The 26,986-nt window shown below is 41.5% G+C and overlaps 2 protein-coding genes and 1 long non-coding RNA gene across 4 annotated transcripts; 1 reads left to right on the top strand and 2 right to left on the bottom strand.

The window, feature by feature from the left end:
- Positions 1-467: 467 nt before the first annotated feature.
- On the bottom strand, positions 468-3,446 carry LOC306974060. The gene is made up of 4 exons (XR_013793601.1): positions 3,394-3,446; positions 2,969-3,139; positions 920-1,090; positions 468-838 (listed from the first exon to the last, which is right to left on the bottom strand). It is a non-coding gene; the product is annotated as an uncharacterized lncRNA (long non-coding RNA).
- A 120-nt stretch (positions 3,447-3,566) lies between these two features.
- Positions 3,567-5,095, top strand: sp8a (sp8 transcription factor a). The gene is made up of 2 exons (XM_079571171.1): positions 3,567-3,648; positions 3,786-5,095. The coding sequence occupies exons 1-2, from the start codon at positions 3,628-3,630 to the stop codon at positions 4,995-4,997; spliced, it is 1,233 nt and encodes a 410-aa protein (XP_079427297.1). The 5' UTR covers positions 3,567-3,627; the 3' UTR covers positions 4,998-5,095.
- Positions 5,096-5,329: 234 nt separating this feature from the next.
- itgb8 (integrin, beta 8) lies at positions 5,330-25,706 on the bottom strand. 2 transcript variants are annotated; one of them, XM_079571460.1, is made up of 16 exons: positions 24,935-25,481; positions 23,398-23,483; positions 21,946-22,117; positions 21,757-21,863; positions 21,529-21,668; positions 19,813-19,978; positions 18,188-18,346; positions 18,021-18,116; positions 16,709-16,801; positions 12,587-12,727; positions 10,900-11,281; positions 10,123-10,345; positions 9,775-9,878; positions 8,462-8,578; positions 6,757-6,917; positions 5,330-6,461 (listed from the first exon to the last, which is right to left on the bottom strand). In XM_079571460.1, exons 1-16 carry the CDS (start codon positions 25,017-25,019, stop codon positions 6,336-6,338), a joined length of 2,358 nt encoding a protein of 785 aa, XP_079427586.1. In that variant the 5' UTR covers positions 25,020-25,481; the 3' UTR covers positions 5,330-6,335. The 2 variants fall into 2 exon arrangements, with proteins under 2 accessions (XP_079427586.1, XP_079427587.1); XM_079571461.1 differs by lacking the exon at positions 5,330-6,461 and having other exon boundaries at positions 6,762-6,917; positions 8,466-8,578; positions 24,935-25,706.
- Positions 25,707-26,986: the final 1,280 nt, after the last annotated feature.

The following is a 26,986-nucleotide window of genomic DNA, read 5'->3' as shown; positions in this document are numbered from 1 at the left end:
ACTTTACAGGTGGAAGTTACAAATGGCCAGAATGTGACTTTGGGCCCCTCATTTCACTTGTGCGGATCGGGCTCAATATTGATGATTGTGCTCTTAGTGCAGGGTCCTGTTTGTAACTTATTCAACTTCTCTTACTTCTTGAAGGGAAGGGTCCCTCGAGACGTGTTAACAATTAAGCACATTTCCCACACATGAACAGTTCAAAATAAATGTATGCAACGTCATTGTCGCTAGGCTAAATAAATAGGATTTGATTATTTAGCTAACTATATTAAGCATTGTACTGTAGTTTTCAATGCATTATTTTAGATATCTTTTGCAATAAAAAGTACTCTTCGGGGGCCTCGGGGGCCCTAAGCTGCTGCTTAGTCTGCTTACAGTCTGGGCCGGCCCTGAGAGTGGCAGGACAAAACCCATAACACAGCAGCTTCAGGACAGAGACACTGACTGTACAGGCTACGTGAGCATTTCATCCACTTGCTAATCGTATCCTCTTTCACAGCGCGTAATTCTTCCCTCTGCCTTTATTAATCTATCTCCTCTCCATCCACACCTCTCTTCCCCTCTTTCCGGAGCGCAGACGGTAGATTTGCTGGCAGCCAAAATGACCCCCGTGATGTATGGTTTAACAAACTCCAGGCATCCATCAATCGCACTCTATCTATCGGTGCGTGTGAGGCACGGACAAAGGGTCTAGAAGGAGGAAATGCGAGATTTGGTATTCGCTGCAGCCCAAACACGCAGACAATACAGTGGCTGATGGGAATATATCCTCCTTTGGCATTGTCCATCTTCATGAATGAATGTGGTCACAGTGGTAAGTAGGAAGAAGGAGCAGCTGCAATGTGACAGAAGATAAAGTTTGTCCTACTCAACCTGACCTTTTTGACTTGAACATAAAAATGCTAAAGGTGGTGACAAGAGAACAAATGTTTACCTGCATGTTATAGTGTTGCTGCCATGGGAGGTGAATCAGGTGGGTGCTGACAGAAAGCGGACGTGCCCTCTCTCAGCAGTAATTACAGGAAGCCGAGACCAGCTGCTCCAGGCACATCCTGGCACACTCCTCACCTGGATGACTTTTCCTTGACTGTAAAACAAATGGAGTTTGTTTTAAGTGGTTGTGGTTTTGGAGCCTTCAAATGAAAAATGTATCCTCACGTGAAATTTCCACTGCAGCAATCAGAGAAATGACACAATGCTATTGAAGTTGATTTTTTATTCAGAAAACTGTCTCTTGATTCAGGTAGATTGATGGGCTTACTTGCCATTTGTAATGCATATTTTTAGTGTCATGTTTAGCAGCATGCCTTTTGACTGTCTGATTCTTCTGCTAATTGTCCCAGCAGGGCAGCTGACCAAGATGGCCGCTCAGTGACCGCGCACTATTGAGCAGAGAGAAGGAGAGGAAAACACCAAGGAGAAGTTAAATACTCCACCCATCCCTCTCCCCGAGAAGTGCCAGATCTTTATTTCACTCTTTTCTATGGGCCTTTTCTGTCTCAGCGCCCACCAATTGATTGGAAAGCACACGACAGGCCTGTTTTGTTGCCGTTCAATGGAGCGTGATAATTTGGTCATTATCATCGCTGAAGGAACAGGTTGGGGCTCAGACAGGGTTTCATTGGGGGCCTTAAAGCACATGGACACACACTTTCAGTGTGGGAAAAGAAAGCGTCTAAAGGAGGGACAGCTGTTTGGGTGGCTCAGGGTGTTGATCAGGTTAAAGGAAAGGCCTACTGTAAAGTCCACCTGTGCATTTGGCCAAGCCTGGGGCAGAGCAGCAGCCAGCGTGGGACCCTATCATTTTGTCTGATCCTCTGAGAATTTAAGATGGGATTAGAATTACACACGCTATTAAACTTATCAACAAGAGAATAAAGCATTGGACTTACTTTGTTTATTGCCAGATTTATACAGCTTCATTAAAACAACAACAACAACAAAAAACAACAATGGAAAAAAGAGGAAAGAGTATAATCCCGAAAATAAAAAATATTTTTATACTCAGGTCTCATAAAGGCCAATTAAGTTTTTTATTTGTTTCCACTGACACAATCTTGAATCCCTCTTGAAATACAGAACATATACACATATACATATATATATATATATATATATATATATATATATATATATATATATAAAAAACGCTAGTCAAACCATAACCTATATTAGCATACTGCTGTCAACATCAAACTTGAGCACTTTCCATCACCGTGCCTAATCAGGGGCTTGTGCACCACCGCAGGTTTAAGCAAATGAAGAACTTGATTAACTTTTGTTCTGTGTGTCCGGCTGACTTTATTTGGACTTAACACAGAACAAAGGGGATGAGGAGAGGGGCAGGACGGCCGCTAATACCAAGCAAATGAACCAAATGGATTAAACCATTTTATTAAATCTGAATTTCAAATGAAGCGCTCCCCCTACTCCTCATATGGGTGTTCATTTATTAAAGAGCGAGCCATGATCTCTTACTTAGCATTCCCTGATTATGACCAGGGCTTCACATTAGCAAACAACAAACCCACAGCTGGTAGGTTTTCATTTTGGCCAGTAGCACATTTGGTCTCACTTAACTTCAGCCAGTTGGATTTTGGATACAATCTAGGCCAGTGGTTCTTAAACGTTTTATATTATAATAAAAGATTTAGTAAATACGAGGACCTGATTAAGACCAAATCAGGGCTTAGGTCTAAGCCAATTCTCATAGGAGGCAAAAATAGACACAAACCTGGTCTTATCATGGCTAAACAGGAACCACAAAAAGACCAAACTTAAGAGTATAAAAAGTTGCAGATGAGTAACACCAGAAGTAACTGAGATACCGCCACAGGAAGACGTCAGGCCTAAACTTCAAGTAATCTAGAAACAAAGTGTAGGTCAAAAGGTTTTATCTAGCCCATGAGTCTTTAAGGTGTATTAAGCTTTAGGGAGAGGGATGGGTGGTTTCCTAAAAACTTACATTTGCTTTGTGTCCATTGAGACAAAATTGCAGAGGCCGCGGTGATGGGTCTTGCTCTCCCTCCCCCAGGGCTGAAAATACGCCCCAGGGACAGGATGGGACGGTCCGGTGCAGCCTCTCCATTCATTCAGCTCCATCTGCATACCCCACGACTTCAGTGAAAACAAAAGTCTGTGCAGAAACAAAACAGTCTTTTTATTTCAACAGTCATAAATACACAATAAAATCCATTAAACCTGTTAGGCTCATTGAAGTAGCCTACAGTTTTTTCCTGCTTTACGGCAGTCCAAAACTTTGGTCTAACTTTCCGCAATGCACACAATCATGCACTTTCATTGAGATATTGGCCTAATGAAAGTTGTCATGATTGTTCATGGTGAATCGTCAGCCAGACAACTTCCCTGCTGTTGTGAAATAGCGTTTACCTGGTGCCATCCGGCGTGCGCCTGCAGGTTACGACATCCCGTTTTGATTTACGAGCCTCTCGAGTACTACTGTCGTGGATACGTTCAATGCTGAACTGTGATTGGACAACAGGCTGTCCGCGGCTCTTCAAAGCCTCTCAGCCTCTAATGAAGCGTCACAGAGGAAACTCTGAGAGAGCGGCTCAGACTCAGGACAAACACGCACCGGCTCCAGGCGCGCACACCACTGACTCTATGGCCGCGACTCTGCTCGGGGTGAGTTCACTGTTGAATGTGTCAAACTTTAGCCTAATTCTATTATTGTTTTCCTGTCATGCCAAATTACTCACAAAGAGGCTACACAGGTTATGGTTTTGTTAGTGTAGACCCTAATGTTTATGTTTGTACTCTAGGAAGAACCCCGGCTTGGAAGCACCCCTCTTGCCATGCTGGCTGCAACTTGTAGCAGAATTGGAGGGCCCAGTCCGTCATGTTCACCGGCTCTGTCTGACGGGGCCCCGGGACAAGTCAAGGGGTTTCAGCCGTGGAAACTGAACGCTCCTGGCAGCTGTAATCTGGGCACCTGCCTAACGTCACTTGGCGTCACACCTGGGATTCACAAAAGTGGCAACACGGGCCCTGTGAGTAGCTGTAGTGCCTTTTCGGTTACCACTAATACAACAGCCGCCAATGACCTCAACGCGTACCACAGCACCATTGAAGGCAATGTTGCTGACGCAGCACACGCACAGAGACCCCTGTTTTGGAATAAGTTCCCACAAGCTGTAGAGGGTCTTGGAAACTTTTATCCCAGGGTGCACCCGCATCCATATGAGTCATGGTTCAAAACTGTAGGGGAAGTCGGTAATGGACATGCTGCCTGGTGGGACATGGGCTCCGGTTGGGTGGACGCACAAAGCCCGGTCGGAATAGGTGCTCCGCTAAGCGGCTACAGTTCTGATTACAACCCACTGACTCACCCCACCTTCAACTCCGGGGCTTCCCAACCGATGCATCCCGGGGCACAGCCTCGGTATGACGGCTTCAGACCCGCTCCCGCCTTTACAGAGTCAAGCACAGCTTCACCAGCTCTGAGTGCGAGCCCGGTGTTGCCCGCACCTGCTGCGTCTCGTTCATCCTCTCGCCGTTACGCCGGACGTGCCACGTGCGACTGTCCCAACTGCCAGGAGGCGGAGAGCATGGGGCAAGGGGGTACGAGTCCACGGCGCAGGGGGCTCCACAGCTGCCACATCCCGGGCTGCGGTAAAGTGTACGGGAAGACGTCACACCTGAAGGCCCACCTGCGCTGGCACACGGGTGAGCGCCCGTTCGTCTGTAACTGGCTCTTCTGCGGGAAAAGGTTTACGCGCTCAGACGAACTCCAGAGGCACCTGCGCACGCACACAGGGGAGAAGCGCTTCGAGTGCACCGTCTGCCACAAGCGCTTCATGCGCTCCGACCATCTCAGCAAGCACGTGCGGACGCACAGCGCGGAGGACGGCACTGAACAAGGATTTGGTAAAAACAGTGACACTGAGAACAGCGCGTGCGGCAGCCCCGGACTTTCTCCCGAGCAGTGTGCGCAAGAGTCAAACCTGAGCACAGAGAGCAGCACTGTGGAGTGATCATCTTTTATCCAGGACAGAGGAGTGTGTTGTGGTGCTGATGAAACTGTGAGAACTGTTAAAAACTCAGGCACTTTATATTGTACTTTGTGTCTTTACCTCAGTTGTTTCTAATAAAACATAATCCCCAAAGCAGAAGTCATTGATATCGCACAATTAATTTAGTCTTGTTCAATAGGCTTTATGTACTTTGTAGTAGCCTACATTAATAGGCCTAATAAATAACCTGCCTAAAGAGTTGTTTTTAGCTTATCGCCTAAAAGCTACAAAATCACAACGATAAAAGTTTAGATTATGTAAAAACAAGAAAAAGAGAAATCTCTTTATTGTCATGAAACAGCCGGAACAGTCACATTGATATTCACACACAAAGGTGCCCCATTGGATGAGATGATTATTGCTGAACTATTAGAATGACAATACAATGCTCATTAGACTCAAAAACAGCACTGACAATGTAGTCTAACTCAAGTAGTTTCTAACAAATGAAATGTGAAAATAAATAATTAGTGTTCTTCAATTAAAAAGAGCTTTCCAAGTTTCTAGGTATTGCTGTAAACATTAGAACACAGAAAATAATAGTACAAAAAAAGGAAAGAAACACTCAACATGCCTGTCAGCGGCATTAGTGCACACAGGTTTTTCTACATAGCAGCATTTTTAGCTGTGAATAAGTCAGAGTTGCATTTAACTGACCATGTGCTTATTTTTAAGACATATTATTGTACCATATATATATATTTAAAAAAAAGAAAACCAGTGTCTTGACTGTCATGTACCTCATGAAACAATTTATCCCTAAATGTTTAATGCCCGTGAAAATAAAATAAAAACACTGTATAAATCACTATCCAGTAGTATAATGCAATAGTTGTTCAAGTGCAAGTCTAATCATGAAAATGCAAATCTACATAAGATACAACAAAATAAGATTAAACTTTGTGTCAGGTCATTAGTCACTAAATACAACACACAATCACAAAAGAACAATAAAATACTGTTTAAAAAAATGGTACCCTCGATAAATGAATCCACTGAGGTCAGAAAAGTAGCGGTTTGCTGCAACAGTGCACTTCTTCGGGCTGGCCACTTGAGGACAGTATAAGCAAAAAAAAAAAAAAAAACTGTTGTAATATCAGAGCGCTTCCATTATAAAATAAACCATAAATAAAATGCCCCGGATGAGCCTCAATTTGAATGTACATCCACATATACAGATACAGCAATGGGCAGGCTCTCTCGTGCTCTCTGTATTTTTAGATACTGACCGTTTTAGTCGCACGCGGTTTAACAGGTTATTAATCAGATGAAAGCATTAGTCTTTGTGTTGCTCCATCTTTAATGCCAGGGGTCATTAAAAGGCATTTTGGGGACCTGAATGTGCATTTCCACAGGGCGATCAGGTGGTCTGTCCCTCCTGTAGGTGACTGTCTTCTCGTTGGTTGTAGGGATGTACGAAAGTTCCTGAAAAAGTGTGAATATTAAGTCATTTTAACTTTCTCCAAACAAAGCATAGACATTACAGCTGTTAAGGTGATTAGTGCAAAGCTTTCATGATGGACCTTATTTTCTTTGTCTTTTTATTATGTGTTTGTTATGTGTGATGGTTGCACTAAAATCTTTAAATGAATCTGTTTTTGTACCGTGTGAAGCTACAAAGTGAAAGATAAACAGATGCACGTCAAGCTATTCACATTTCCAGGCAGTTATCCTGAGTTTATGAGCATACAGTATATTAGTATATTAGTTAGTTTAGTACCTTTTCTGTGCACTGGTAGACTCCATCCACAGCAGTGCCCCCTTGTGGCCGATGCCTTTTCTGCAGCAGTAGCCTGGACACAGCCACCATCACAAGCCCGCACAGCACTGTCAGAGCACAGATGCTCAGGAAGGTCCCCACTCTGCCACTGCTGGAACACTCTGTGGATTTGAGGGAAAAGCATGACAAATAATGATTATTCTTACATTTTGTAAATTTAGCTGAACCCAGAAAAGACATTATGAAAGACTTATACAAGATTTTAGAGTCTGTTTCTCTGGAACATGATGGGATGTGGGTTTGTACTGAAAAGGTACAAATATTTACTTTTACTCTGACTTAAATGATATTTACCACAGATCTAAACTTTTATGAATGTTCAAAAACAGCAGAACTATAGTGTTGCAATGAAATAAAATGTTTTCTTGTTTTTCTCTCCATATTTTTCTTCAAAACTTTTCAACTCTCTAAATGTTATCATGTGGTATTCAGTGTAGATTTTTTACCAGTATAAACTGATGATGCTACATAACAACTTAGAAGGTCAAGTCATCTGAAGACTTTCTGAACTCGGGCTAAGTGTCCAGAGAAAGATTTTATTAAAGATAACAAAAGAAAAGAAAATGCCATTCCTGTAACAGAGTAACTGATGAACTCTAAGACTTTTTGGGAAAGCATCTGAGTGCGCGCACAGAGACCTGAGTAGGTGTCAGTGGCATCTGTCTAAATGGTGCTGCTGTGTTGTTATCGGCAGTGAGTCGGCCGGGGAGCATGTGTGGATGACGGTCCCGTCTCTGAACACAAAGAACCCAAAGAGACCTCTGACATTTGGTAACAGTAACCATGGAGACCTGGCTCCTACTGCACCCGGGAGGAGAGAGCGTGAGCAGGGGACCGTCCTGTTGGTGAAGGGGGTATCAGGATGGAGGAACTAAATGCACAATGAGCAGCACTGTTCCAAAAACCCCACGGCAGGAACAGACTCTATCCCTGTATTAAGCTGCGTTCACAAAATATTGTGACGTTTAACATTTAATTGAGGAGGGAATTCTCTAGTAAAATGAACCTGTGATCTATTAGCATGCAGACATTTTGACCTAGTTCATGGTTAATCTACATGAAACAAAAACTGGCAGTAAAATGAACTAAGATAATGGTTTTATTAAAAAAAAAGTGGTGGGGATATTCAATCACAAAGGTGTGTAGGTTGAAAGTTTTTTAAGCCACAAAACTATGTACAATGTGTTGAACCAATCAAAACAAAACATGATAAGGTTCAACATAAGTGGATTTTGTGTTTTGGTATATATCCTCATAAGCAGTGACTTGCTCAAAGAGTTTAAGAGCCAACTGCCATCCAGGCTTCGCAGGTTGCAAACATGAAACCCAAGAAACACATTAGAGGGGATATTACATTGTTTGCAAAGGACATTGTAAATAATTGTAGTTTTTGCTATTTTACAATTGCAACCATTCAAACTATGACTCCAATTCAATTGCCATTAGTTGTGCACCCTCAGTCTTGGGAGTGTTTGTGTGCCAAATGAAAACCACTATAGTGAGCTGAGCTGGGATCTGACAGGAAATGTAAAATACAGCTGTAACACTGACAGGAGGCCGCTGAGTCAAAGTCTCCCGGGTGCCGTGAAGCCGCAGCGGCAGCAGCGGAAGTGACCTGAATGAAGTGCCTCGACTGTGTTTATACCTGCCCTTGTGTTAATGTGGAGCTCCGCCTGTCCAGCCTCTGCCGTTATTTGAAATGGATAGCGACAGTTGTTATCACTGATGTACAAGCACTGGACCCACTTATCCCCAGCACGACCTGGAAGGAGAGAGAACGTCAGCCCTGGGAATACACCCTAACAGCTTCTAAAAGCAAATAGCTGAGTACAGTGTAACAGTTTGTCATTTTTACTAGCACCGGTTAGTAAAAAGTCCCAACTGCTCCGAGGCCAGTTTCAAAGCTTTGCACACAATGAAACAGACTGTATTATAATTCTTCATCTTCATCATGTGACATTGGTGAATCAAACATCACAGAAGTGGAAAGTAATCAGTAATATTTACTTTAATACTTGTAGAAAGTACCTTTTACTTCTATGTGAGTATTATTCCTTTACTCTTATTTGAGTAAAATAGTGAGTAAATTCATAAGCCTCTTGTTGAAGCATGTTAATGAAAGTTTATACTTCTTATCTTTTGAATAAGTTATTTCATTTATATTTATGATGTATTGATAAAAAATATGACATACTACAGTTGTGCTCAAAAGTTGACATACCTGATTACAATTTACATTACTATTTTTGACTATTTTTCAAAGAATATGAAAGATAAAACTCACAGTTAGTGGTTGTATGAAGCCATTTGTGGTAAAAAAAAAAAAAAAGAAAAAGTTTCTGAGTTTGCTCTTTTTAAATCATAATGAAAAAAGAAAGTACCAAAATGACCCTGATCCAAAGTTTATGATCAAGAAGAATGGGCTGCTTTACTATTAGATTATATACAAAACGTTCTCCACAACTACCACAAAATACTCCAAGCTGTCATTGATGTTAAAGGGAGCAATACACAGAACGGGGGTACGTAAACTTTGGATCAGGGTCATTTTGGAACTTTCTTTTTTCATTATGATTTAAAAAGAACAAAGGGAACACCACAAAGGGCTTCAAACAACTATGAGTGACAAAAAACGTGTTGTGTCATCTTTCATATTCTTTGAAAAATGGTCAAAAAATGGTCAAAATTCTGCCAGGGTATGTAAACTTTTGAGCACAACTGTATATGTTTTGTCTGTTGGATTACATCACTACTGAAACATAAATCAGATTCATGCTGGAACATTTACTCAATGATTCACAAATACTTTGCTCCTCCAAATTAAGCAACGCATGGATATTGTTTTTTACTTCTACTTGAGTAAAATTATTTCCAAGTAACATTATTCCTACTTGAGTGAATATTTTGGCAACTGTACCCACATTTGAGTGTATGTTGGAAATATACAGCAACACATACCCACTGCATGATCAGAGTAGTGGACTGAACTGGTGCACGACTTATTGCAGCGACTTCCTTCACTCTCACTGAGGCCCTGGGCTACATGGCAGACCACACAGTTCCTTGAAGACGGGCAGATAAGAAATAGTTACATTCCAGCTTTAGAGGAACAAAGCTCCACACACACAATATGAGTAAAAAAAAAAAAAAAATGATAACAGTGATGAATTCTTCAATAATGCAATTGTTGCCATCTTTTCATACATTATTCATCATCACATTTGCTTTATCTATTGCAAATATTGCAATAACATTACTCTGTCCCTATATGGTGCAGCCCATTCCAAGGTCTGAACACGGACTCACATGTTTGTCTGGCAAGTGCTTTGGCAGACGGGACATCTCTCACAGAGGCTCCCCGTCCGCCTAGCGTCGCTGCACTGGCACCTGCCGCAGACGCACTCTCCGTGGCCACTGCACAGCGAACCGTCGGGTGACTGACAGGTGGAGGTGGAAGCAGGGCATTCACAGCCATCGCCTGTCCACTCGCTGTCACAAACACACTCACCCTGGACACAGTCGCCGCGCCCTGGAGAAAGCCAAGCAGTCAAGTCAGCAAAGAGAAAATGACGATAGAGTAAAACGTGGATATTCATTGAGCATAACATTAAAACCAATGGCAGTGGTGCTGTGGCTAGTCTTAAAAGTTACTAGTTAGGGTGTTTTACTTGCCATAATTAAGTTATTTTTAAAGTATTGGTATAAATTGGACCATGAATGTATAAGGCTAGATATAAACTAAAAGGTTTGATTTATGTCGAGTGTTTATATATTTTGAACAAAAATTGAATACTTTTATTTATTTATTTACTTTTGTGCAGTAAATTTGAAGTACACATACTCAAGGTGAACAGTAGAAATTCAGGCCTACTCTTCCAGTGTAGGTTTAGGCAGGATAACTCAATGTCCTAACCACATATAATTTTACTATGTGAACAATAAGGAAAAATTCAATTTAGATTTCATTTTCCCCCCCAAATTGTTCAGCCCCATACTGAGCAGTGGAGCCTAGTAAAAGAGTGAGCAGATAACCGATAATGGTCATAATGTCAGTAATAATCTCAGTGCTTTCTTGTGAATTACCTCCACACATTAGTCCTGTGAAATACGGACATGAGAAGTCATCTTTCTCACAGTATTTCCCGTAGACCAAGCCCAGTCGGCTCTGGTCGCACACACACTTCCCGCATTCACAAACTCCTCGGCCGCTGCAGATCTGATCCGACCCTTCGGACTGGCAGCTCGGGTTGAGGCTGGAGTCCCTCTGCTCTTGGTCTCTTTCGGTGCAAAACGTTTGTCCGCTGTTACGGCAGAGTCCGGCGAGTTCACAACGGCAGCCACACTTGGAGCGGATCCGAATCACGCTGGTCTCATTGTAACCCACAGGGCGAATCGTCACCGCAACGTCTTCATCTTTACCATCGGCGGCACAGCTGTGCAACCCAACAGTGATGTTAAAGTAGACCTGCAATAAAGCAGAGCAACATATACAAAATTATACCATTACATACCCACAGTACTCAAACATGAATATTGATAAATCCGCTTGGTTTTGACAATCAAAGATGTGTTACACAGCTTTATTCATTCACTCTCCACACTCTTACTGGTGAGACAGAAGGGCCCCTTCTGAAACGAGCAGATTGGTAAGAGGTCTGCGCCAAACCGGATGTGTGACAAAATACATGTTAGAGTCAACACAGTACAGTCACATGTCACTGTTTTAAAGAGTCGCTCCAGTAAATGGCTTCAATGAAGGCAGTTTATGCTTTTGTGCATTTGCTTTCATTTAGTAGAAACTTAAGCTGCATGGCCAATTTGCTTACTGTAGCTTTATGAAACAGCTGTTCAGATAAAATAAAGGGAAATGTGATGGCTCATCTGGATTTTTCTTTATTTTTCCTCCTTAAAGGAACTATACAGAGTTTGAAAATGTTAAAGTTATGTATTTTCCTCCCCCTACATGTTCCAGCCATGTCCTAATGTGTAGAATGAGCTCAGACCTGTTCACCACAACTCCCTCTAAAATCCTGCACTGTCACTCAAAAAGGTGTTAATTCGGTTCCGAAGTGCCGTCATGCACGAGCTTAATATAGAAGCTGCAGTTACGCATAAGACCTGAGGTGGCAGTAGTGAGGATAAAATGACAAACTTGCATCTAGCCCCTTTAAATGTTTTTATTTGGACACTATGTTGTTGCATATGCAATACAGTAGGTGGTGGTATGTGCTTTTGTTTGTCTGCAGTCTGCCAATAACCTTAAAGAAGAAGAACAGCAGCTTTTGCCCAATTTGACCGTCCTTACCCAGGGGAAGGGGAACTTACCCTGGGTAAGGACGGTCAAATTGGGCAAATGCTGCTGAAGCTCTAGTTCACTAACCGCATAGAGATCTACCAGTTGACCCCATGAAAGGTTAAGTCATCTAAGGACAGAAAAGAAATAGTTGGTGGCATTTTGCTGGTCATGCTAATCTTCTAAACTTAACATTTGCTCTTGCTGCATATACCGTCATTTGTTTAAACAGTATTCTTACATTACCTAACAGGAAGGTACGGTGCTATCCATAAATAAACAACCTTCGAACAACCACCAGCTCATAACCATCCTTGTCATCAAAATATCTAAGTCTTACAATAAATAAAAAAACACAGGTTTTCAAGGGCGGGAGTCGTACCGCTGATAAAATAGAAACATATCTACAAGGTCATGGTCAACGAGTCCATGGTAATACAATAACAGAGGCCTCTATTTCAGGTGGAGTATATTTACCGTCTGTCCCGGCTGCACTCCGGAGCAGCTCTGTTGGTTTGCAGAGGAGCCGTTGGGACAAATGGGAGACACGGACACCCAGAACCTGCTGGACGCCCTGTCATCTAAGGACACGGACACAGCCACCTCTGACAGCAGCTTCTGCATGGACACAGGACAGATCAAAGATAAGAAATCTTCACAGACATCAGCCTAATCTTTCCATTCCAAAGACAATAGCAAATATTCAGGCTTTTACGTTAAGAGGTAATACTCACATCTCACTATTTGGAAAGTATAAACTAAAAAAAAATTGCTCCTTTACTGGCGCTTTGGGTTAGTTTTATTGAAAAACCTTTCAGCCGCACTTTACTTTACAGCGCAGTGATAACATGGCAATTAGATGGAAACAGCATTGTGACTAGGAATAATGATGAGACAATGCATATTTTCAGCTCTGTTGATGCTAATGTACAGTTTTACAGTGAGTTAGGGTTGATTATGATCATGATTAATCTTAACAAATGAAATAAAGCAGAATGATTTGTGTACCTCATAAGTAATTAACGTTTACTTACTATAATTACCATCTTATTACTTTTACATCTCATGCTATTTCCAAAATGCTAAACACCTTTCAAATGTTCAGGATTTCAAATTGGCCTGGAGCACCCTCTGCAGGCAGTCAATAGAATGACATGAAACTTTGACAAACCAGCGACAAATGACAAAATAGTATTACATTTTTGTACACAGACAACAGGATCTAAGGTTCTTGCTCAAGTGTACAGGGATATAACGAGCCAGTATCTGGGAAAGAACCTCCAACCTTCCAGTTAGTGTCACTGTCCCTACTAAGCTGCTGATGCAAGCATACGAACAAACAAACACTGTGGAAAACAAAATAAAAGACGCCCAAAGCAAAGGGAGCAGCATGATTCATTCTAGTTGTCACACAGTTGGACCCAGGATTGCTCTTTTGTCGCGCCTCCTTTTCTGAGTTTATGGGAAAAAGAAGGTGGGGCCCAAAATAGCATCATTGTATTCATTCATGATTACACACAGAGTTTTCAGCGGGGAACTGATATTCAGCCATTATAAAGCCCTGCTCTGTCCGGGACGTCCAGCTTGTGCATGTGTGTGTGTGTGTGTGTGTGTGTGTGTGTGTGTGTGTGTGTGTGTGTGTGTGTGTGTGTGTGTGTGTGTGTGTGTGTGTGTGTGTGTGTGTGTGTGTGTGTGTGTGTGTGTGTGTCTCTGGATCTGTGTATTCTGCAGATTCCACAAGAAAACAATGCGTTACTGTGCCTGAGGGCAGATTATAGCCCAGACTGCTGCCAAGTGAGCAAGCGCACAGTCACACGTAGAGGATATACCCCTCACTAACCTCCAATTTCATCAACTATATGGCACCCAAAGAGTTTCATGTAAAAATGCAAGGAAGTTCGAAAGGTACAATTAGCCTTTTAGCTGTCAAAATTGTGTATGGTTAATATCTCTACAACTTTTTAAAAAATATTTAAAAAGTTGTAACCATTTTCAATCACAAAGGCACAATTGTCGTCAAAAAGAACTGAAAGAATCAATGTGGCAAGATTGCGAGCACAAATAGCAGTTAAATAAATGTTTTGGAGTTCTGTGAATCACCTTCAAAGTTATTAGTCCAGGGGGGAAAATGAAAAATGTGACACCTACGGGCATTTCTCTCTAAATCAAGGGTGCTGATTTTAAAAATCAATGTTGCCAAGCCAAATTCTTGCGTTAACAGGGTGAAATCGGTCATCAAAGATGACCTCATCATCCATATATGGTAAACTAGTTGAAATTGAAACAAATCTATTTCTACTAATTTGAGGGTGCTGATTTAAAAAATGAATGTTAATGTTAACATGGTCTAATTGGTCATCAAAGAGGGCGTGATTGCCCATATATGGTAAGTAGTTAGTTTAATAAAACGCCAATGTTACACTCGCATTCCCTTTTTTGTGTTTGTGTTTGTTTGTTTTTTTAGATATGGCTGATAATGTCAATGTCAATGATTATAAAGCAAAACCAGAAGAGACTGGATGGAAATTGCAAGAGAGCCAGTTGGTACCGGTTCTGTAAACCCTTAATCCTGTACCTAAAGCGTGTTTGGAGAATGTGTCTTGTAAATGCACTACCGGATGCACAAGCCTTCCCTGAAAATGTAGAAAATCAAAGATGGCGCACACAGGGCTGTGTGGACAGAAAACCGGCGGCGAGAACAGCTGTATCAAAGTGACATAAGAAGGCATTGCTATGAACAGAAGTGTCTAGAAATGGTTGAATCTGAGGCAACAGGGACATAATTGTGCATCTCCCATATACTTGTCTTTACCCAATTTAAATTACAATACGCTGTTCATGAATGAGCATTGCCAACATAACAGCAGCAATAGAGACATGATGAGAGTGCTTCACAGCTAGAAGGTCCAGGTTTCGATTCCCACCTCGAACCCAGTGGACGGTGTCTGGAGTCCCATGTATGTTCATTAACATGTACTGTCCGCAACAAATGAACAAATAAATGTATTTTCGGTTCAATTAGTGCATGCACGAGACTATGAATGCTAATAATGCTAATAACTAAACAGTGGAAGCAGAATGGCATTTAAATTTGTGTTAAAATCATCAGGCTCAGATTGAACCTTAAGTTGTATTGCTTTATGATCACTGACATTGACTTCACTATCATCCACAAAAAAATTTATGGACACAAAAAAGGAAATGTGAGTGTAATATTGGTTTTTTTTTTTCATGCACATTTCTTTAGTTTTCCCCCTGACTATGTAGTCTCGCAATTAACATTTAGTTGTGTATAACATCTGCGGAGTGACAGAAAAGTAGCACCAACCAAACACTCCCTTGGCACATTCACACACAGAGGCACAAGTGTCGTGCTCAAGGACACCTCGACAGGCTGCACTAGTCTTAGCTTCAGATCCACTGACCCACAGATGGATGGATTCATGGTCTCACCATTGAGTCACTGCTTTAATAGACACTCACACAGCAGAGTCTTTCTGAAGAAATGGATGGTGTTTGACCGGCTCATCCTGTTTATCAAAGACTTGTTTTTCTAATGACCTACAACATCTTTTCCTGACAGTTTAATTCATGAATTTATGTAACAATGAGTCAGTGTGACTTTCCCAACACAGCAGAAACTTTTCTTTCAGAGGTCAACTTAAAACGGCACAAAGACAGTAACGCTTCCTTAAACAATGTTAATTTCGACCTGACAAACTGCTGTTTTGAAGGAAGATAAAGTCATTTATGTTCATTGAAAAAGTTAATCAAGATATTCCAGAACCTTAATCATTATTAAAGAGTTATGTTCCACTTGTCCTTCAAATTAACAAGTGGTCGTCTGGACTGAGTTGGTGGACTTGAGCTTGGTGAACTTTACATGATCATTTACTATAAGATTTGTAGACCCCATGTTTGAAGACGTGGAGGATCGTGAGCTGCACTCGTCTGCGCTGTGCGGGGTTCACAGATTGATCTTTGCTTTGGCCAAAGTGTCGTAGCGAGTTTCTCTGGTAACATGGGCTTGTTTTACAAAGGAATGAGTCAGGAGTTTTCTAAGTTGGTGGTCATTACATCGGTATATTTCTCTCATTTCCATCTCATCGTCAAACCACAAAGACTCACTGCCCTGTTGGTAATTGAGATAAAACTTCCTGGTGTGTGCGATTGCCACCTCTGCTCAACTTCATGACTTTAAAGTAAGTAAGTAAGTAAGTAAGTAAGTAAGTCGGTAAGTCATTGTAAAACCGTACAAGCACATTGTTTGAGTTTTCCCCCTGACAATATCTACATGTGCTTACCCAACATCTGAAATAAAGACATACAATTCTAAAAAGTCATGAACACAACCTATTTAACTATTTTCAGGTTGTTTCCAAATAGGATTAGCAGCCGATGAAAGTCTGCAAAGTCAGCAAATAATGACATATAGGCACTGTCCATTGATCTGGACCACTCTCTCTTTCTCCCTTTAGAACCTCCGCTTGTTCTTTTTCCTTTCTTCATTGGCCAGAGGCAAAGCAACACAAATGGTAATCTAAAAATGATTCACTCCTCCGGGATAATAAAAAAGAGGATGCTGAGTAAGCTTTGTACCTTGTATGCTCCCACCACCAGCTCTATGAGGTTAGATGCCTGGAAGAGTCCTAGCTTTCCCAGATATGTCCCAGGCAGTAAACGCACCAATTCCTGAGAAAACAAGCACATGCAGTCAGTTCAGGAAGTTATTTCGTTTTTAATATGTAGCACTCTGATACTAAAATCATATTCTAATTTCTAGTCATAAATATTCTAAAAAGAAAAGTATACATTTTATAGCAACATACAACTGAAGATTATTCTTTTAGGAATACAGAAGAAAAAAAAAAACTTCTGTCTTACTGAAAGGTAGATGTGGGTAAAATGACAAAAAGCAGGACAGAAATAAAGCAGAGAGACTGGGTCAGACAGGGCAAGCAAGTGTTGGCAATCTTTCATGAGTATTTTGGTAACGCTTTATATTAAGGTGTGCTCGTTAACTATTAATAAGGCATGCGGTCAAGTCAAGTCATAGCTTTTGTCAAGTCCAGTCAAATCGTAGCTTTAATCAAGTCAAGTCGTAGCTTTTGTCAAGTCAAGTCACACTATCGTCAGTCGTAAATTCACTATCGTAAATTAATAAGCTGCTTATTAATACCTTTAATAAGACGCTTATTAAAGCATCTTATTAAAGATGTTAATAGGCCATGAACAATGTGCTTGTCAAGATATTAAAAAGCTTATTAATACCTTTAATAAGCAGCTTATTGGCCTGTTAACCTCTTTTAAATACCTTATAGTCTTATAGATTGCTAATAAACACTTATAAGCAGATTACTAATACTTATTAATGCCTTTTTAATAGTTAACGAGCACACCTTAAACGGACTAGATATAAGTTGGTCATTTTTATACTCACTACTGCCACCTCAGGTCTTACGTGATCAAGCTTTAGACCGTGTTCTAAGTAGTTTAGCTCGAAGGTTTACAGCAGGTACGTCATACATCATCGGATACGATGATTGGCTCTGACTACGTGTAGACGCATGATAGACATTCATAGCGCCCAATAAATGGCTATGGACAATCGTAAACCAATGAATTGGTGGTCCCTTTTGCCCTGTCTGACCCAGTCTCTCTGCTTTATTTCTGTCCTGCTTTTTGTCATTTTGCCCCACCTACCTTTTCAGGTGTTGATTATTATTCTAGTCTGCCTTGCTTTTATCCACTGGACCTGCAACCTTGTTAAGCATTAACTATTCATGTTTTTGAACCACCTGCATTTTCAGACCTAGCTTCGTGGATTTTTCGGTTTTATATGTAATTCCATTCAATGGCCATGATACAGAGTGGTATAGCCTCTACATAAGAGAACACTTGAACGCCTCACCTCGTACCACTGATATTGTTGCTTCTCGACAGCAAAGATAGAATAAATATGATTTTCAAGCAGCTTGTCCGACAGCTGGCCCAAACTGGGGTGGTCCTAAGAAGAAAAACAGTTGCTTTATTCACACCTTTTTGTAAACTTTTTATAAATCGTTGCTATGTCCTCACCATCTCTGTGCTCGCGACGTAGATATTATTCTCCAAGTGACACAGGCCATCGTTGGGCGTTACGATCCCTGCCAGTTTGCTGTCCAGAGCCAGGTGCGACGGCTGGTCCGTCATCAAGAGCAGCAGACGCTTTGCTTCGGGACGCCAACCCAGAGCTTTCTAAGCCACACAGACACGCACATATTACCAGAGGCGGGTAGCAGAGGTGAGAGGTGATAACGTTCTAGTGGTGACACAGACAAGATGTAAAAAATGTGATCTTTCCAAACAATACACCTGCAAATATTGATAAAGGAAAGAAATGTATAGGTTAAACTGAGGAAACACAAACATTAGAATCATCCACATGGAGCTTTTGTCACTTCTATTGTCACAGTGGGCGGAAGAGTAAGACTATTCATACTACAAATACAATTCCTCATGAAAATGCTTATAACGTACTTAATTTACTGTAAATTTCTGTCTACCGATGTCCTGCTTACAACAACAGAACCACTTAGAGATTCCAGAAAATCCTTCCAATCAATCTATTTGTACAAGGAATAGCTTTGTTTAATTATGTCACCAGTAAGCTATGTAACAAGAAGAACTATTTATATTTTAAGAGGGTGCACACATGTGGTAAGGAATGTAGCATTAGTCATCTCAATAGAACTAGTTCCCACGCTAATCTGCTTTTTCTGTAGCACCCAATTAGAGAGGAGCAGCAAATTCTTCCAGTGACTGAGGCTGTTTTTGCCTGCGTCTCGTCAAACAAGGAGAGGAAAATAGTGTCTGCTGCGCGAGTGGGTATTTAAGGAAACCTTGCACGCTTTTATTCTCAGCCTGAGATAATGGAAGGCTATTTTTAGGGCAGTGACCACAGCGGTGATCCCTGCATGATGCCCGCTTGGCCCTGGATGCTCTGAATCACTGGCCTCCTGCAGACTAACCTTCGCTGTGTGTCACGGCCCGGCAGCGCAGTCACTCCATTGTGGGATTCCTGGGACTCACTCTGTAGCTGAGTCACCATTCACCAGCACACAAAGGACTACCAAATCTCTTTTAATTCACTCTCTTTTAGTATGAAACGGGCTGATACTAAATCACTTAATATTCCTTTCTATTCCTCAAACACAATCATTTGAACTTTTCCAGTAACAGCTTTAACATAGATTGAATACATGAATGAATACTTCCTGACAAAACCTTTTCTGCAGTAAGTTCTGTGAATGCTGAGATGTTACAAACCAGATATTTCCCATAATGTGCAAAATACAAATAGCTGACAGTTCAAAAACTAAAATTATGCTTCAGATTAGGTCATCCAGGAAATCGTGCTCTTTATCGACACACAATCAACATAATTGTGGCAATTAGATGGAAAACCTCAGTCTCCAGCTGCAAAAACATTACACGCTTGTAATTCATAATCCCCTACTGCTCTCAGTGCCGTGCCAATTTGTCAAACTTAATACTCTGCACTTTAGCTTTCAGACATCTACTTTTTGTACCTAATGTGCCCTATGCAATGTATAGACGCAAAGCTCTGAATATCAACAGAAACGGCAAAGGAATTCCTATCTCCGGCTATAAATCTCAGACTGTTTTGTTCTCTTATCTGGGTTTAAACAAATAGTTTATACCTGGCAGACGGCGGCTTGCAGCATAGCGTCTAGCCCTCCCTCTGGTGTGTCCATGTTCCCAGAGATACGCTGCCGTTTGATCACGCGTGTAAATTCACTCGTATTTCCGGTCATACTCAGAACGTGGTGGAAGCCATGAGCGGGCCGGCAGCGGATCTCATAATCACTGTAATGAAAGTCAGAAAAAGGTGAATTAGGGATTTTATTAATGCTGCAGTTCAAATAAAGTCAGTCAAATCAAATCACCATTTTGCTTATTGAGATAATAAATAGGAGAGCAAACTAACACCACAAGGAATTTTTAATCCTCCTCCTGTGAGCATAGCCAGACCTGTAGACATCCATAGTCTACAACTCTGGGACTCGTAACAACAACACTCATTTCCCCTACAAAGTATCAGCTTAGTGACTAACAATGATGGTTTATCCACAAAAGAGCCAAAGCCAAGTAAATCTAAGTCAATTAGTCATGGGGTCAAGTTAAGTCATAGCTTTTGTAGATTCAAGTCGTAGCTTTCGTCAGGTCAAGTCGTAGCTCTTCTCAAGTCAAATCAAGTTGTAGCTTTTGTCAAGTCAAGTCAAGTCGTGGCTTTTGTCAAGTCAAGTTGTAGCATTTGTCAAGTCAAGTCAAGTCATAGCTTTTGTCAAGTCAAGTTGTAGCTTTTGTCAAGTCGAGTCAAGTCGTGGCTTTTGTCAAGTCAAGTTGTAGCTTTTGTCAAGTCAAGTCAAGTCATAGCTTTTGTCAAGTCAAGTTGTAGCTTTTGTCAAGTCAAGTCGTGGCTTTTGTCAAGTCAAGTTGTAGCATTTGTCAAGTCAAGTCGTAGAATTTGTCAAGTCGTAGCATTTGTCAAGTCAAGTCAAATCGTAGCATTTGTCAAGTCAAGTTGAAGCATTTGTCAAGTCAAATCGTAGCATTTGTCAAGTCAAGTCAAATCGTAGCATTTGTCAAGTCAAGTCAAGTTGTAGCTTTTGTCAAGTTGTAGCTTTTGTCAAATCAAGTTTTTTTTTTTTTCAAGTCAAGTCAAGTTGTAGCTTTTGTCAAGTCAAGTTGTAGCTTTTGTCAAATCAAGTTTTTTTTTTTTTCAAGTCAAGTCAAGTTGTAGCTTTTGTCAAGTCAAGTTGTAGCTTTTGTCGAGTCAAGTCAAGTCGTAGCATTTGTCAAGTCAAGTTGTAGCTTTTGTTGAGTCAAGTCAAATCGTAGCATTTGTCAAGTCAAGTCAAGTTGTAGCTTTTGTCAAGTTGTAGCTTTTGTCAAATCAATTTTTTTTTTTTTTCAAGTCAAGTCAAGTTGTAGCTTTTGTCAAGTCAAATCAAGTTGTAGCTTTTGTCAAGTCAAGTTGTAGCTTTTGTCAAGTCAATTTCAAGTCAAGTCATGGCATTTGTCAAGTCGTAGCTTTTGTCAAGTCAAGTTGTAGCTTTTGTCGAGTCAAGTCAAGTCGTAGCATTTGTCAAGTCAAGTTGTAGCTTTTGTCGAGTCAAGTCGTAGCTTATCATACCTTTATTGTACCTTTACAAGAACATTGTTCAGGGCCTGTTTACATCTTTTAAATACCTTCTAAATAGTCTTATAGATTGCTTATAAAACACTCATAGGCAGATTACTAATGCTTCTTAATGCCTTATCAATAGTTCTAGTTAATAATGTTGTGAGTAACAACAACACTCATTTCCCAGACAAAGTACCAGCTTCGTGACTAATAATGACAGTCGTGTTACCTGCAGGGGTTCTGGATTTTGGTGGGATGAACATTGATGTAGGGGGAGACTGGTTTATCCACAAAAGAGCCAAAGCCAAGCCAAAGGTCCGAGGAGTGCTCCGACATCCGAAGAGAAAGTGCCACACCCACCGTCTTTAACTGATGAACAAACAAATACAAGCTGAGCATCCCTTCAGTCGAGTTCTCTGAAGCTAGTTTTCTTTAGTTAGTGCTTGTAAACACGTACATGATCGAGGTTTTCCTGCATCGATGCCGACACATCCACCAGGTAGTACAGATCCACAGGGTAGCGCTCAAGTTGCGTGACAGCCACAATGACACTGGCCTCAGAGCCTACAACAAAGAATACATTTAGTCCCTAATATTGTTGTTTTTAATACCATCATATATAGAGTTGCTATATATTGACATGAACCTGGGCCCAGTTGGACGCTGATGTCTTGTGGTGATACTTGTGTGCTGCTGATGGTGGCGTTCACTTCCACTTTGTTCCCTGACAGCTCCATAAACTCCTGTCCACACCCTCTCAAAAGCAGGTTTTCAGCCAGATCACAGCGATGGTTGGATGATGTGCCTTCCAGGAAGTCCTAAATGTTACATGATATTGAGACATTTTATAATAACTACTACTGCTAATATAAAGTGTGGGCCTTTTCTGTATGAATGTAAACATTTATTGATTGAGGTCTTTGAAATGACATGATATTTGTCATTTTCTGACTTCCTACCACTGCCCAAGGTCATGCTCGATGAATCCACAAAGTTAAGTGTGGCACTAATGTCCAATATTTATCCTGTTTAAAATTCTGTGTTTTTTTAATGAAATAGCAAAGACAGTAAAAATATTTCACACAGAAAACAAAGAGGCACTGGTTTGTCATGCCTGAACAAGTTCCATTAAAACAAAATCCCTTTTCCCGAAAACACTTCTACGTCACGCTTCACAGCTTTAGAGTGGATTAGGGACCTTTGTCCAGACCTAAGTCTGGGAAATTTGCAAAAAGAATAGAAATTACAGTAAGACAACATAGGATAAAAAAGGGATGAATGTTAAGAATTCTCTACTTCAAAACAAACTAAGCAGGAGGGCATCAACCTGAAAGTTACTCCATGGATTTCTGTTTCGAAAATGAAACTAACTGTCTTTCCTGGTACTTTCCTCACATAATGCCCCTTTGGTTGGCACCGCAAAGGAGGGTAAGAATGTGAGCATGCATATTCACTGCTCTGATTTAATATTTAAGCCAGGCTCTGTCAGGTCAGTGTAGGTGGATTAAGTCATGAAACTTTGAGTCGTACTTTGTAATGGGCCTTCATTATGGTCATGGTTCAAAAGAGGGAAAAAAGCACCGCTGCGAACGGCCAGATTTTACAGCTTTTCAAGGTTGTTCAAGTCACTGACACTTAGAAGAGAAATCCAGCGATCGAGTAGGTAGACTAAGCAAAGTGCCTTTGTTGCTGCATGAGAATCACCGTAAAGAGAGATTCACACAGGTTTTGACAGAAGCATTCTGGGTTAAAGGGCAGGCCATTGGGCTCAGACACGACCATTATCATCACATTAGTGGATCACATCAAGAAAATATTGTGTGTTGTTTGAAAAGGGAGATAATCTGTCATCAAACACCCGGCAATACATAACAAAACCACCACTGGTTCTACAAACTCCTACGCTCCTTTCTTGTCGCTTAGCTTGTTATTGTCCTCGTTTGATCCACTAAAATGTTCAGTACTAGTAGCCTGTGCATTTTCTCTTCAGTTAATCCCTATATTTACTTCTTCAGTTTGAATCTAGTCCAGCTTTAGCCTCATTTGAGTACATTGAAAGCTGTTTGCTGTGAAAGGTTTGACAAAGAAATGTTTATACCTCTTTGAAGCACCAAGCGCACTGCGGTCCTCGTCGAAGGCACTCGCTACAAGAAGTGATACTTGAAGACCAACACACACTGTCACCTGAAAAGACACAAATACAGAAAAAGGAGTGTGCAATTAGCATGTGAAATATTGTGTCAGTGCTCCACCCAAGGATGTGCCAAGAGACTGGTGATGATGAAGAAGTACCACTTAGACTTTCATTATGGCCCATTGAAAACTATTAGCCAGGCAGGTATTGGGAGTGAGGACCGGTTCTTAACATATTTGTGCAACCAAACAAATTGTATAACAGTTTATCATGCGTTTACTTTAGCTCTATGCTCTACATGGTGGTGATAGGTAGATAAGGAAACATGGTATTTTACCTCCATGTGATGTGTGGGCAGTTCATCCACTAAAATCCAATTTTCCGGTGTATTTGACTCCATGGTTGGTATGTAGGACAGGCTGTAGGTCTGAGCATCACTAACAACCCACTAACAAGCTGCTGTGACCCAATTACTGCGCAGTGGCCTCTGGCAGCAGCACGCTGAATAGATGAAGCATTTAACTTCCAATTACAACTCATCAATACGACTGAAGCAGAAAGGTGCAGTTAGCTGCTAATGGAGGCGAAACATCTGGGTATGAGCTTAACGCGGCCTGATCCTGGTAGACGTATGCATTTGGAAATAGTCAGCCTTTCTTTTATGATTAACTACTATTTTGAAATATGAAAAGCGTCCAAATGAAAGCCCGGGGTCCAACTCGGGACCGGGAGATGGTAAACTTTATCCACCCCACAGTCACACAAACCCAAGGTGTTGTCTGCATTTGAACTGTTTATTTCAAGTAAGAGTAAGCATCCAAGAAAATTCTAAAAAACACACACAATACAAAGCAGAACACACAACGTAAAATGCAGTGGGTCATAATCCTGGCCACACAAAGAGTGAGACCAAATACGGCAAAAACAATATGCAAATCACTGCATACATAGGAGCAGATTATTTGCTGTGGTAACCCAAGAAAGGAAGGCAAGAGGAAGTACGAGACTCCACTTTAACAACTGGTTTAGTTAATCATCTACAATGTAAGATGTGAATAAAGTCTAAAGAGGAAGGGGCAAATTAAATGCCTATTACATGTTTAAGGATACTCAACATCCACGTTCCAGTGTACTCATTGTTCGAGCCCAAATCGATTAAGTGTAAAAGCTACATCAAATTGGATTTATTGACTCACTAAATAATGGATGTATTTGTTAGCAAAAGCCATTTGGCACTTTCACAATAAAATGAGCAGGTCTATCTTAATACTCAAATGGCATTTTATAAGGGGTACATACTTTGTGATCTGTTTCAAACAGGTGAATGAAAAGTCATGGCATAGGTGTGGTGGTAAATTGTCTCAAAAACTGAAGACAGAATCGTCAGTGCTTTTAGATGTGGAGATGCTGTGCAGTGATGGTTTGACTCGAGACAGTCTCAGACAGGGGTCATTGTCCGCGGATATGATGTCATTATTAGTCCAAATGAGAGTCCACTTACCGGGTCTTGGGGCGCGAGCGCACGCACAAACCACCATCAAGAAACACAGGAGCAGAGGATGGAAGTTTCGCAGCCAAGAATACATCTTATCCGATCCACATCAGGCAGAAGCAAGCAGGAGAGCGGGACACGGCTACAGCTGCTGGGAGCGCGGTGGAGCACGAGTACCGGTCGTGTACGATTGCCACGAGTGAAGGCGCATGGTCCAGTAGCCTCGTCTAATCCCACAGAGGCATTCACATCCCCGGTGAAATCAGCTTAAACCGCGACAAGACGTGGAATAATCGGCTGAGAGTGGCGGCAGAGGCGCGGGTCCCTCCGTGGATTTCCATCCAGCCGCAGGTGCGTGTCTCCAACGCGGAAAAGAGTTTTAATTCAGACCGGAGTTTGGGACAGAGGCGAACGCACGCTCTCCACGAGTTTGAGCCGGGTCCGCGCCAGCACGCGCTCTGAACATCTCTTCATAAGACCGACGGAGTGACCCAGCGCCATGGAAACGACGCACGAGTTATCGAAGAGGAGGAAGGGGGGTGGGGGGGGGCGCGCGAGGGAGGGACAAAGCAGACAATCGGTGAGAATAGAGCAGAAGTTTGTGTAGCCGCTGGAGGCTGCGAGCGCATTCCGAACAAACCGTGGCCTTGAATTTAAGCCACTTGTTTATGTTGACTCTTCGGGGAGCCATTCAGCAAGTGGGTGAGGGAACATAGTCTTTTCCATTGCTTTAACGGAATTTATTTTTGTGATTTATTATAACACAAGCCTTTATTTGAATAAGTGAAGTGAAAACTACCATAGCGACATCCTATTTTTTTTTTACAACGGAAACGGGAAACTTAAAGGCTCATAAAATATGAACTATTACAGTTGTCTGAACTGATATTACGGTTATACAACCTACATTCAGTCATTTATTTTGAAGAACACTTGTGGACTACATAACAAACTACTTAATTGTCCCTATTCATAAATGCAAGCAGCTGCAGTTTGCCTAAAGACCATCTGTACCATTATAATCTTCAGAAGGTAGACAAAGGTCCTCTATTCAAAGTGGCAATACACTGCTTTTCTTTCTGGCAGAGTTCATTACATGATCTAGCTCGAGACTGAACCCATTACATGTTGTGTTTTGGATTATGGGGAGGTGATGTTGCTCTCTCAGAAGGGTCCCAAAGAGTGCCTAGACAGAGGAGGAGGTAGCGTCCCGAGATCCATTGTGCACAGAATCTAGTGACATAGAGTAACCTCAGTCCGCCAGCTGCTCCACTGAACAGGAGCCAAAAAGTTTTGCCAAAACAACCGATGAAAGCTGAGGAGCGCATAATAGTCTACCTTTTGGCGAGGGTGGGTTTTTGGCAGGACTTCCCCACTGAGGGAAAAAAAAAAAAAAGATGTTTTACTTGGCAGAATTCCAAGTTGTGAGTACGCCAATAATGCATAGGCCTACATTTGGACAAGTCCCCCCCTATGTGCTCTGTTTGACCTCAGTGTGGTGCTGGGATTGGGCCAGTCAAGCCCCTTATTCATTCTGATGATTTGGGAATTTCGCAGAGGGAGTGCCAACCCCTCCCAATACATCCACCCATGCCCTCCACTCACAATTATGCTAATGATGCAAACACATGCAGCAGCCTTTTATGGAGTGGGCTCAAGATCTGCATTTGAAGCAGAAGTGGAAGAAGTACAAGAACTGAAGAAATGTGTTGTAAAGTTTAAAGTAGGGAACATTTCTACTGATTATTCATTTCTCTACTTTCACTAACGCAGCCATCAGTGCACGGTCTGCTGTAAGTTTGCTTTGTCCGAATGGATTTCCTCTGAGTTCTTGATATTCGCTGTCAGCCAGTACATGCAAGGCTGCTAACCCAAATTAGCCCGACCAGAGTTTCTGGAGACGACGAGGGAAGGGTTGAATATTGCTGTTACAACGAAAATAACACAAGAACTAATCCTAAAATGTTAACTGCCTATACCATCGTATAAAAACATAGCCATTGTTAAAACTACAACAGATATAACTTCAGTTTAACAAATATTTTATAACAATTTCCCCTG

This window comes from Gobius niger (assembly GCF_951799975.1).
Source record: "Gobius niger genome assembly, chromosome: 14".
NCBI classification, from domain to species: Eukaryota; Metazoa; Chordata; class Actinopteri; order Gobiiformes; family Gobiidae; genus Gobius; species Gobius niger.
The sequence above is the reverse complement of the archived record's forward strand: the minus strand, read 5'-3'. Positions and strand labels throughout refer to the sequence as shown.

Bases quoted from the DNA above. Each gene is read 5' to 3' on its own strand.
- sp8a (XM_079571171.1), top strand. From the start codon at position 3,628: ATGGCCGCGACTCTGCTCGGG. The intron at 3,649-3,785 runs GTGAGTTCACTG...TTTGTACTCTAG, and splicing joins TGGCCGCGACTCTGCTCGGG to GAAGAACCCCGGCTTGGAAG.
- itgb8 (XM_079571460.1), bottom strand. From the start codon at position 25,019: ATGTATTCTTGGCTGCGAAACTTCCATCCTCTGCTCCTGTGTTTCTTG. The intron at 10,346-10,899 runs GTAATTCACAAG...GGCTTTCTCCAG, and splicing joins CACAGGACTAATGTGTGGAG to GGCGCGGCGACTGTGTCCAG. The intron at 9,879-10,122 runs GTGAGTCCGTGT...CCCGTCTTCAAG, and splicing joins AGCACTTGCCAGACAAACAT to GAACTGTGTGGTCTGCCATG.